Source organism: Conger conger, chromosome 10, assembly GCF_963514075.1.
Source record: "Conger conger chromosome 10, fConCon1.1, whole genome shotgun sequence".
Taxonomy (NCBI): domain Eukaryota; kingdom Metazoa; phylum Chordata; class Actinopteri; order Anguilliformes; family Congridae; genus Conger; species Conger conger.
Window position 1 is genome coordinate 50,373,677 of NC_083769.1, and position 12,500 is coordinate 50,386,176.

Sequence of the window (12,500 nt, forward strand, 5' to 3'; positions counted from 1 at the left end):
GAGAGGCGGGACTGGAGGGCGTGGGCGTGAAGCAGAGGGACCCTCAGAAATCTGGCCCCTCAGAAATCTGGCCCCTCCTTCTTCAGGTTCTTGTAGTCGGTTTTGATGGCCACAAACTGGAGACACAGACAGAATGTGTGTTTTGGTTCATTTCACTTTTCTCTCTTATTTTATTTCATTTTATTTTTACACACTATTTAATCACCTGCAGGCTGTAGAGTGCTACAGGAGATAACTAGTGTTCTCACACACACACTCACACACACACACACACACACACACACACACACACTCACACACACACACACACACACACACACACACACACTCTCTCACACACACACACTCACACACACACACACACACACACACACACTCTCTCACACACACACACTCACACACACACACACACTCACACACACACACACACTCTCACACACACACACTCACACACACACACACACACACACTCTCTCACTCACACACACACACACTCACACACACACACACACACACACTCACACACACACACACACACACACACACACTCTCACACACACACACACACACACACACTCTCTCACACACACACACACACACACACACACACTCTCTCTCTCACACACACACACACACACAGAGGAAACGGTGAATATCTGCTGATTGGTCTCTGCATGTGACCCATAACTGCACACACACAATGCAACAGTAGGTGCCCCCCCCCCCTCCAAAAAAAACATAACCTTACACAATCCCCCTCCCACCCCCTCAACCCACCACACACACACAATACTGATTGGTCACTACCGACACCCACCTCGTATTGATTGGTCAGTAGAGAGACTCACCTTATACTGATAGGCTGGGCTCAGATTATTCCAGGGTTCAGGATTATTCTTGTTCCAGCTGTAAGTGACCAGGGTCCAAACAGGGGAAAGAGAGAGAGACAGTATCACAACCTGGATCTTTTCTATGGAGAACCTCCATTCAAAATATAATTTAGCCTTGGACTCGGCTTAATCTATGTATGTGAAACTGACCCTCCATAATTGTTTTATTACTTTTGTGTGCTCATGTACTGTACTTAATTGTAATAAATAAACTGTAATAAATTATTGCCGTGTCAGATAAATCTCCATTTGATGTTTGAGCTCTTGACAGACAGAGCGAGAAAAACAGAGGGAGAGAGGGAGAGAAAACAACGAGACAGAAAGTCTTAGATAAAAGAGAGTGAGAGTGAGTGAGAGCGAGACAGGGAGAGAGAGAGAGAGAGAGAGAGAGAGAGAGAGAGAGAGAGAGAGAGAGAGAGAGAGAGAGAAGACATGCCAACAGCGTATTATGCCTTTTGGGATGAGTTCTCACACAGATACAGGGTGGAAGGCCATCAGATACTGGCCTGCGCTAAGCGCTAAACAGTAAGCCATTGTTTCCCTCCGTCTCCGCCTGCGTGCTGCGGCCACTCAGGGAATGAATAGAGTCAACGCGCCATTCACGGCTGCACGAGCCATTTCGGCACCAAGCGCTAATGCTGCGAGCGGTAGCGTGTTTCCTTTTGTGCCGGTCACAACGATCAGGTACATGAATGGGAATTATTAAAATAAATGCGCTGCCACTGATCGTAATTTAGCTCCTCAACAATCAGCTGAACAATCAAGTGAAATACTCTCTTCTTGGACGTCCTGAGCAAAGTCGTTCTGTTTTCCCTGATAATGAGCAAATGGCCCGGAGACGCGGTTTGATTCGCGGATGATTGGCAGGTGTGCATAAACTGTGGTGACAGCTTAAATTCAAAGCTCAGGTGGTTTGGGAAATGTCACCATAATTGCTCCGTGAAATTAGATTCTGCGCGTCCTCCGTGACTGTAATGTTTGACATTGTTGGAAATGTTGCGTGTTCTGTCCAATCAGACCGAGTCTGGCACTCACGTGACGTGGGGACCGCATGCGAGACGAACCAGGTAGAGAGAGGCCCCGCCCATCCCCAACGCGATGAAGAAAAACTGCGGAATAAGCTGAGAGAGAGGGAGGGAGGGAGGGAGGGAGGGAGAGAGTGGTGGAAAAGGGGGAGAGAGAGGGGTGGAAAGAGGGAGAGAGAGCGAGAGAGAGAGAGGTGGAGACAGAAAGTTAAAGAAGGGAGAAGCAGAAAGAATCAGAGACAGAGATGTAGAGATTGAGTAAAATGTAAAAAAGGACAGGGGGGAGAAGGGAAAGAGGGAAGGATAAAATAAGGAGGAGAAAGAAAATGGAAACATATTGTAAGCACACGCAGGAACAGAAGTGTGTGTGTGTGTGTGTGTGTGAGTGTGCATGCATGTGTGTGTGTGTGTGTGTGTCTGCGTGTGTGTGTGTGTGTGTGAGTGTGTGTGTCTGCGTGTGTGTGTGAGTGTGCGTGTCTGTGTGTGTGTGTGTGTGTGTGTGTGTGTCAGAGTATGTGTGAGTGTGTGTGTGCATGCATGTGTCTGTGTGTGTGTGTGTTAGAGTGTGTGTCAGTGTGTGTGTGCATGCATGTGTCTGTGTGTGTGTGTGTTAGAGTGTGTGTCAGTGTGTGTCAGTGTGTGAGTGAGTGTGCGTGTGTGTGTGTGTGTGTGTGTGTCCCCTCTCATTATTACACCCAGCCCTTAAGCACAAGGACTCGACCCGTTCGTTAAGCTTTCTTTCTCCTCATTTTCCCTTAACAATCGCAGCGCAAAGTACAAATACTAATATAACGACTTTTCCTGTCAGTGAGAAAAAGTGTGAAATCTTAGCTTTTAAAGTCTTATTTTAACGGGTAAATTAAAAGGCATTTTGCTCGTACGTGTGGTCTACGTCAGTAGAAATAGTAGCCAGCGCGTGCTCTGAGGTTCGGCGACGTGCAAAACGTGCGGCACGTGCGACTGGCCTTCGGGTGGAAAATTAAAACACGACGGCGAGAAAAAATAGGCTACATGAAAAAAAAAAAAAAAAAAAGGAGTGTAGGAAATCGAGAGCGACACATAAGAAACGTGCAAAAAGCGAAATATATCCAAATATTGGAAATTATAATGGAATGAAAATGTAATGAACATAATGGTTCTTTTCTTTTGAAAGAAAGCATTTCTCTGTTCGAGTCCTCCCGTGCATAATTACGCTTCTAGGGCAAAAAAAAAAAAGAAAAGAAAAGTTTTTTCATGAGGCTAAATTATGTGAGTGTTGTGAGGAATTACCGAACCCTTCAAGTAATTCACTCGGTCGTATTGATTAATGGTGAGCTGGAGACGGGAGAAAATGACCACTTGAATAAAGTGTGATTTACACGCCGCTTTAAATGGAGCCACATTTGAGGTCATTTTAACTACAGACTGACGGACTGACGGTCAAACGAACTTAAGAAGATAACCGATAGATTTTGAAAAAATATTTCTAAGTATAAAACCATTCTTAACCCCTTAAGCGTCACCCCTTTTCTGATCAAAACCTTGAAGATGACATACACAAAATATAATATCCACTATTCTTCAACCCTGTTCACTACAGACATAATCCTGATGTTTTCTGAAAGGTAGGTAACCCCTTTGGGGTTTGTTTGCTAGAATTACTCAAATAATTAATAAATCACAGTTACAGAAGCTCAAAAACAGTGGAAGTGGAAGGTTTTTTACTCACTGAAAACATTTTCTGTTTTTTGAGTGGATACAGATTATTGTGGCGGTGCCTGGTGCACTTAGAAACACAATGGAGCCACAGCTGCATTCTGTATCGGTGACCAGTATCTATGGATTATCGTATTATACTGGTCAGCTCTTCTTGTAAATGGTTGGCATTTATATAGAGCCTTTATCCAAAGCGCGGTACAATTGTTGCTTCTCATTCACCCATTCATACACACACTCACACACCGATGGCGATTGGCTGCCATGCAAGGCACCGACCAGCTCGTCAGGAGCATTTGGGGGTTAGGTGTTTTGCTCATGGACCCTTCGACACAGGCCGGATATATAACCGGCATCGAACCGGCAACCCTCCGACTGCCAGACGACTGCTCTTACTGCCTGAGCCATGTCGCCCATTTTGTCCCAGAGAGCCTATACAAAATGTGGGTATTATCATTAATATGTGAACAGAGCTACTTTTGTTACGCAGCGGCGAAACGGACATTTGGTTTGCTTGACCCATGCCGCGAAAAGGACAGTGACATTACCTTATTTCGTGTAGCATATGAATTTCCAAAACGCAGAGAAGATGAGGTCCCCCCCACGCCTGTTCTGCCACCCACATGTTATAAAATAAGAAACTGTTGTCGCAAAAGCAATGGCACCTTAAAAAAGGTTATACATATAGACGCTTTAAAACGGTATATCCTGTTACCATAGTGACTGCAAATTGCATTGTTAAAAACGGAATGAACGCAAAACTGGGCAGGTGAGACGTAAGGGGTTGAACTATAACCATCTGCACTCGTGTTTGAATAAAACTCATAAATTGCTGGGACGGCGATAAAGGCGTTGCGAGGCACATTTGGACAGTCAGAATGAAACATTTCCTCATTTAAGCAGACGCTTAAAATCGTAAACTGGATCATTAGCAGGTTGGTCTTCGAACGGCCGACAATGTTCTCCAAGAGTACGTGCGCTAATGGTTGGCATTTATATAATGCCAGGTGTTTCTAAACTGTTGTGAAATCAATGACCTTTGTTAATTACTGAATTAGATTAGATTAGTCATTGAGGTGCAGTCCTCATGGACAACAGACAGACCCCATGCGCGTGTACGCGCTCATCTGATTGTACTTTATTCTTCTTATATATGTTGGCCAATTAGTTCAGTATTAATGAGTATCAAGCTTAAGGACGATGGCACTCTTAACCCAATGGCGAGAGCTGTCCAAATGCTGAAAGGTTGTGTATGTGCGTATGTGTATGTTCACATGAGCGCCCACGCGTGTTAGTTAAATATCTTTACCCAGTAGCCTAAAACATTAATACTGGTTAACACCGACTGACTTGACTTGAGTCGATGTTGTCTATTATTTTATAATTTGGCACCCAACGCGAGGCGGTTGTGTGTATCCAATTCCCCCTCATGTTCAGTGTTCGGTTTGTGTCTGCTGCGTTCCTGGGTGAACCCCACTGCGCAGGGCACACGGAAGAGGGCAGATCCACGGATTTTCGGCGTTGTGTACTCCGCAGCTGGCTCCGACATCCTTACGCTTTCGCTCTCCCTCGGCACCAGCCAGATCCAATGGCACGCCAGATGTGGGAAACGCGCCGCTATTGCCTTCCGTTATCAAATGTGTGTGTGACATAACCTGTCCGGGGTCATTCTACACATACTACACATGTGACACGGTCATACGGCCTCTGTGTGTTCGCTAGACTGTGTGCAAGAAAGCCACCTTTGCAGACTGTGCTTTGAAACGCTGTAGGAAGGGTGGAGTCTTTAAACCAGTTTTACTTTTAATCAGTAAGCCTCAAAATTATAGGTTAACAAAAACAAAACGCGTTGTTTGATTATTGTGGATTACTGGTTGCTAAAATAAAAAATAAAAAACGAACGACTGGGCAGTGTTTTAATGTCGAACATGCATTGAAAAAGTTTTCCGTTTAATGCTTTGCCAAAAAAAAAGTATCCCGATCGCTTATGTAGCTAAAGGCGTTTTATCGAAAACAATTAACGAAAAGAGTCTTAAAATAAAAAAGCATACAGGAACAGATGTATAATGCTTTCTGTCATATTTTTTTGTAAAAGCATGGTTTGGTCCCACTTATAAAACAGATGTTAATCTCAGTGTGATTTCCGTGTAAAGAAGAATTGTGATGACAGGTCGAAGCACTGACTAATTGCTTAACGTTCGATACCCAAAACAAATATTTCCACTATATTTTTCTCCTTTTATTTTGATGTTAATATAGAGGGCAAGTTTTTCTTCAGCCTACTTACACTGAAAAGAGGCAGCCTAGCCAGTATGCTCACAATTTCAATCTTTTCAGTCATTTAATGTGTAAAAACAAACATCAATCGCAGAAAGTACAATGCAAAATAACTTACTGCACGGTGTTTCTTTGCGTGATGAATCAGTCCTCGAATCATGCTGTCTTTGGCCTGCGTGGATTTAGAACTTGAGATCAATAAAACATACCAGATACCCTAAATCGAATAGGCGCTCTGTTGATGTGACGAAAATTATTTTTGCAGAACAGCAGACACTGTAACTGTCCAGAGCAAGACCTGTTGCGAGCCGCCCCCAATGGGGTGGGGGCAGGGGGCTGGGGAAGGCTATTTTCTGATCTAATCCTCATAATTAGCATCTAGCCTCTCCAGAGACAATATTTGCGACATCGCGCAAAGTAAACATACCGCGTGTAATAGTTCAGTATGTTCCACAAACGACTTTTAGAAAAATATTGTCATCAAGCAACAGTGAAAATAATAGCACCACGTTTCTGAGGGAAGTGCATTTGTAGCTGTAAACTTGGGCAAAATGTTTCCTTCCTTCGACAGACACCGCCTATGCGGGGCAGTGTGTGCTGTATGCACGCGCGGGTTGTGACTAAGGTGGTAAATCAAAATAATGAATCAAATATTCATGTGCGTTATGTTTGTTTAGATTACCAAATGTTCCGTTATTTTAAAAGCTGTAGCGAACATGCATCCGTTTGGCAGTCGTGCAGTGGGACGGGAAAACGATGCTTCTTCAGCGCCACCAAGACGCACTGCGCTGAGATGGGGTCTGCCGTCCGGTGGGACCGCGGGGTGAGAGGGTGGACGAGTTGTTTGCTTTTCGGAACAGTGTAGCGTCCTTCTCTGACTCCTGAAAACATTGAAACTTCCAAAGAGCAGACTTTTCCCACAACACGCAGTGTCAGACGAGGTCGCTCTGAAGTAGGGCCAGTTTCTCGCGGCCCTTTGGGACAACAAGGGAAAAGATTTAATGTAAAGTTTTCATGATCGAAAAGATTGATTTAGCTGACTTCCGCCTATTTGCATTCTTGTGTTTTCTCTAGCAAAAAATGTATACAATAAACACAATGCTTAAATCTATAATGTAAGCAGTTCCGCAAGTTATATTCGGGAAAGGGCAGAGAGAGAGATTTTTGTGAGCTTTTGTGTGTCATAAATAATTTACCTTTTGCTCTGTCCTAGATTCGCCTTAAGATTCTGCGTTCTGAATGACACAACTCGTTATCATCATCACAGGAAAAGACCAAAACATCATGTTAACATGTAAACATCTGCCTGCCAAGCCGGGGCCACAGATGGGAATGAGCGATCTGGCTAAACCTGGCACATTTTCCATCACAAAACAGCGATGTTGATCAATGCGTGTTGTCCCTGTCAAATAGATAAATAAATACACAAATAAATAAAAAGCTTCCTTAGGAGTGATCGCTTTACATCTATTTAAATATTTAAACCTTCGGGTCAACTGATAAATCAATCCTCATTTGCGTGGACCAGTTTAGGAGTCTGCATGGGTCGGGTTGTCTGCACAGAAGCCAAAATTTGGTTCTGGGCCACCAAGTTTTCATTCCAACCACAACTGCAAGCGCCGAATAGCAACGAGTTATTACTGCCTGAATTACAAGCTTTGAATGCCTATTGGGGGATGACTTATCCTAGCATGGTCACGGAATGTCAGAAATATCCATGAATAATTTTAATAATGTGCTATACTGAAAACGTGTTATTTTTTAATGAAACAAGTGATAGACCCACAGGTGAAATCAGTTTCCTGATAATTGGTGAAGGTGTGGACACCTGGTCACTGAAAGTATGCTATTTATGGGAAATTAGGAGATTAAAGACCAGGCAAGAAGCCAACCCTGCACGTTGTTTAATAAGTTGAGAAAAAATATGAGCTTGAACATGTTTTCAACAGCATTAATTGCTGAAGAGTCGGTAACAGACCGAAGAGATTCCACTCGCTCTCCGGCCCGATTCTCAGGGCTCCTTCTCTTTTACACGCTCCAGACCTGGAAATCGATCGAGGTCCGCCGTCTTTAAGGACATTCCAACCCCTTAAATGCTCATTCTAGGAGCTAGAAGTAGAAGTTAGGAGCTCCCCATCTTTCCTTCGCGCAAGAAAACATCAGCGCATCCTTTGTGGAAGTATTTTTTCGGAAAGCCTGACATATAAATGATTGATCTTTGGATCCAGCTCTCCCGGTCTGCCGCGTCTGTAACTGACGTGGCTTTGAACTGACGTTTGAAGGAGCGAGGACCTTCCATTTCCCCGTCCTCATGTATTTTTCTTGCCACTTCTCTTGGCCGCTCACGATGGGCGGAACGGGGATCAGAAACAGAGCAAGAAAAAGACAAAAGCTGAGAAAAATAAGCGATTTGAATGAACCCCCATCTCATCACAGGGCGAACACTCCTTTCTCCATCTCTCTCTCTGTCTCTCCCCTTCTCTCTCCTTCATCTCTCTCCCCATCTCTCCTTCATCTCTCTCTCTGTCTCTCCTTCATCTCTCTCTCTGTCTCTCCATCTCTCTCTGTCTCTCCTTCATCTCTCTCCTTCATCTCTCTCTCTGTCTCTCCCCATCTCTCTCCTTCATCTCTCTCTCTGTCTCTCCTTCACCTCACTCTCTCTCTCCTTCATCTCTCTCTCTGTCTCTCCTTCATCTCTCTCTCTGTCTCTCCCCATCTCTCCTTCATCTCTCTCCTTCATCTCTCTCTCTGTCTCTCCCCATCTCTCCTTCATCTCTCTCTCTGTCTTTCTGTCAGTCCAACCCCTGCTCCTGCTCCACATTATCTGAGTCAGATCTTTTAGGATGGGTTTAGGGTTACGGTTATGTGTAATGGTTACGTTCATAGTTATGGTTATGTGTAATGGTTATGTGTAATGGTTATGTGTAATGGTTATGTTCATAGTTATGGTTATGTGTAATGGTTATGTGTAATGGTTATGTTCATAGTTATGGTTATGTGTAATGGTTATGTGTAATGGTTACGTTCATAGTTATGGTTATGTGTAATGGTTACGTTCATAGTTATGGTTATGTGTAATGGTTATGTTCATAGTTATGGTTATGTGTAATGGTTATGTGTAATGGTTATGTTCATAGTTATGGTTATGTGTAATGGTTATGTGTAATGGTTACGTTCATAGTTATGGTTATGTGTAATGGTTACGTTCATAGTTATGGTTATGTGTAATGGTTATGTTCATAGTTATGGTTATGGTATAGTTATGGTTTGGGTTTCGGAGAAATTACAAATGTGGACATCTCTTCTCCTTCATTGATTTTCTTTATAAAAGAAGAAAGTCAATATAGAAAATATCAGGCTGCCTTAATTCCAGACAGCAGCGTATCACCATCAGTGTTCTGATCCAGACTAAACCCTGTTCACCATCAGTGTTCTGATCCAGACTAAACCCTGTTCACCATCAGTGTTCTGATCCAGACTAAACCCTGTTCACCCTCAGTGTTCTGATCCAGACTAAACCCTGTTCACCCTCAGTGTTCTGATCCAGACTAAACCCTGTTCACCCTCAGTGTTCTGATCCAGACTAAACCCTGTTCACCCTCAGTGTTCTGAACCAGACTAAACCCTGTTCACCCTCAGTGTTCTGATCCAGACTAAACCCTGTTCACCCTCAGTGTTCTGATCCAGACTAAACCCTGTTCACCCTCAGTGTTCTGATCCAGACTAAACCCTGTTCATCCTCCGTGTTCTGATTCAGACTCTCTCTCTAGTCACAGGTCTGTTTCCATGGCAATTCAGCAGGAAAATGAATTGTGAATCCTCATTTGAGATGAATAGCACCTGTTATAATGGATTTTTACAACATTTCTGTTATCCATTTACCAGTAGGCCAACACCTTCCAGCCAGTGGAGGATGGGCTCCCCCTCCAGAGATTTCTTCTCTCACCACAAGGGAGTTTTTTACCTGACATGCTTGTTATTTTGGGGGATCAGGCCTGGTGGTGCTCTCCTGTTCGTTCTGTTAGAAGTGTGATACAAATAAAGCTGAATTTTCCCACCTGTTGACTGTAGTAGCCCCACTGGAAGCTCTGTCAGCTCTACCTCCATGGATGTGGGCCCCCTCCCCACCCACACCCCACCCACCCCTCACCCACCCCTCACCCTCAGCATTGAGAGGTCTATTCTCTGCCTGATAAGAAAGGGACGCTTGCTTTCAGGCGGAACTGAACACACGGTACCTCTCAGGTGCGATGTTTCTGGGGTCAGTGCAGATAGATGTGTTTGCATGTGCATTTGCCTCCTGTCCTCACCTGTGGGCATGTGGCAGATGGGCGTGGCCAGGTGCTCTGTGGAAACGGCCAGGTGTCGTCCTGAGGGGCCTGAAGAACACAGCAGACCGACAGACAGACAGACAGACAGAGTGACAGAGTGACAGAGTGACAGAGCATGAACACTAACCTGAGATTCTCCTGCAGCTGGTTCACACATCTCAGCTCCTTGTCGCCATGGTGAGATGGTTCACTGTTGCTCTCTGAAGAGCAGATTTTTTGGTTAGTTTTTTCGTAATTCTAGAGAACTCAATTCTAAGAACTGTCCAAGAACTCAATTGAATCAGCATTAGAATGTTCAGCGAATGACATATCCTAATTGGGAGGCATAATACGCTGCTGTCTGAACACTGAGGGTGGACAGGGTTTAGTCTGGTTCAGAGCACACATTCTAATGACATATTTCTGACCTCACAACTTAAATGCATGTGCCTCCCTGGCCTGACATGCAGGGGGGAGATGCAGTTATGATCAGCATCTAATCAATCAAACCAAATCAATGTTTCTGTTAGTCATTAATTGTTAACAAGGGTTTTAATAATACATGTAAATTACATTTAAAATCTCAAGACTAGATACTTTGATTGACTTTTTTTTTGTTCTTGCAGTGTACTCCCGATTCACCACGTGTGTGTTAATTTATTTGTGCCAGGGACTGAGAAAGAAACTTCTGCTTCACCTGAAATAAGATCCATTTTGTGTTGATAATGAGTGACCTGAGCTGTTCTCTCCCTGTGACCCCCACACCCTGAGCGGGGGAGGGGATACCCCACACCCTGAGCGGGGTGGGGGAGGGGATACCCCACACCCTGAGTGGGGCGGGGGAGGGGATACCCCACACCCTGAGTGGGGCGGGGGAGGGGATACCCCACACCCTGAGCGGGGTGGGGGATACCCCACACCCTGAGCGGGGGAGGGGATACCCCACACCCTGAGCGGGGCGGGGGATACCCCACACCCTGAGCGGGGTGGGGGAGGGGATACCCCACACCCTGAGTGGGGCGGGGGAGGGGATACCCCACACCCTGAGCGGGGTGGGGGAGGGGATACCTCACACCCTGAGCGGGGGAGGGGATACCCCACACCCTGAGCGGGGTGGGGGAGGGGATACCCCACACCCTGAGTGGAGGAGGGGATACCCCACACCCTGAGTGGAGGAGGGGATACCCCACACCCTGAGTGGAGGAGGGGATACCCCACACCCTGAGCGGGGTGGGGGAGGGGATACCCCACACCCTGAGTGGAGGAGGGGATACCCCACACCCTGAGTGGAGGAGGGGATACCCCACACCCTGAGTGGAGGAGGGGATACCTCACACCCTGAGTGGAGGAGGGGATACCCCACACCCTGAGCAGGGTGGGGGATACCCCACACCCTGAGTGGAGGAGGGGATACCCCACACCCTGAGTGGAGGAGGGGATACCCCACACCCTGAGTGGAGGAGGGGATACCCCACACCCTGAGCGGGGCGGGGGAGGGGATACCCCACACCCTGAGCGGGGGAGGGGATACCCCACACCCTGAGTGGGGGAGGGGGAGGGGATACCCCACACCCTGAGCGGAGGAGGGGATACCCCACACTCTGAGCGGGGTGGGGGAGGGGATACCCCACACCTTGAGCGGGGGAGGGGATACCTCACACCCTGAGCGGAGGAGGGGATACCTCACACCTTGAGCGGAGGAGGGGATACCTCACACCTTGAGCGGAGGAGGGGATACCCCACACCCTGAGCGGGGTGGGGGAGGGGATACCTCACACCCTGAGCGGGGCGGAGGAAGCCTGGCTCGGGGGTCTGGCTCCTTGGGGGTTGGGTTCCTCCCTGGCCCCTCTCTGAATGCCCTCCTGGGGGTTCTCCTGGGCCTGTTGTCTCTGGCCTGCGCTGGGGGATTTCGGCCAGGGTAAAGTATCAAGCGTTCCATGAGAAACTCTTTGTAAAATGCACTGTGGAAATAAAGTTTAATTTGATTGGAATGCTTTGAGTTGTGGTGCATGGGTCTCACAGTCCTGCCCTCCCTGCAGAGAAAACAGCTCACACCACAGCAGGTTTTGAAACAGCTGGCAGCAGGTTAACTGGTTCAGACCAGCTGAAGCTATGTTTTGAAACCGCTGGTTGCGGGCTGACCACAGAGGAGAACACAGAGGGAGAACATGGAGGAGAACACAGAGGAGAACCCGGAGGAGAACACAGAGGAGAACACAGAGGGAGAACATGGAGGAGAACATGGAGGGAGAACCCGGAGGGAATCGTGGTCCCGCACCGACCCTCCTCCTTAATGAAACAGC

At 46.5% G+C, this 12,500-nt stretch overlaps 2 protein-coding genes across 2 annotated transcripts in view; both read right to left on the minus strand.

The window, feature by feature from the left end:
- ndufa4l2a (NDUFA4 mitochondrial complex associated like 2a) overlaps nt 1-6,191 on the minus strand; it is a 7,123-nt gene extending 932 nt beyond the window's left edge. Inside the window, exons 1-4 of the mRNA XM_061258347.1 lie at nt 6,006-6,191; nt 1,926-2,011; nt 849-906; nt 1-116 (exon numbers count right to left, since the gene is read on the minus strand). The exon at nt 1-116 is cut by the window's left edge and continues 932 nt beyond it. Coding sequence (XP_061114331.1) covers nt 60-116; nt 849-906; nt 1,926-2,011; nt 6,006-6,047 — 243 coding nt within the window. The 5' untranslated portion in view covers nt 6,048-6,191 and the 3' untranslated portion in view covers nt 1-59. The remainder of the gene's footprint in view (nt 117-848; nt 907-1,925; nt 2,012-6,005) is intronic.
- A 369-nt stretch (nt 6,192-6,560) lies between these two features.
- The window catches only part of LOC133139596 (uncharacterized), a 20,787-nt gene continuing 14,847 nt past the window's right edge, over nt 6,561-12,500 (minus strand). The window contains exons 6-7 of the mRNA XM_061259168.1: nt 10,198-10,266; nt 6,561-6,861 (exon numbers count right to left, since the gene is read on the minus strand). Coding sequence (XP_061115152.1) covers nt 6,561-6,861; nt 10,198-10,266 — 370 coding nt within the window. The remainder of the gene's footprint in view (nt 6,862-10,197; nt 10,267-12,500) is intronic.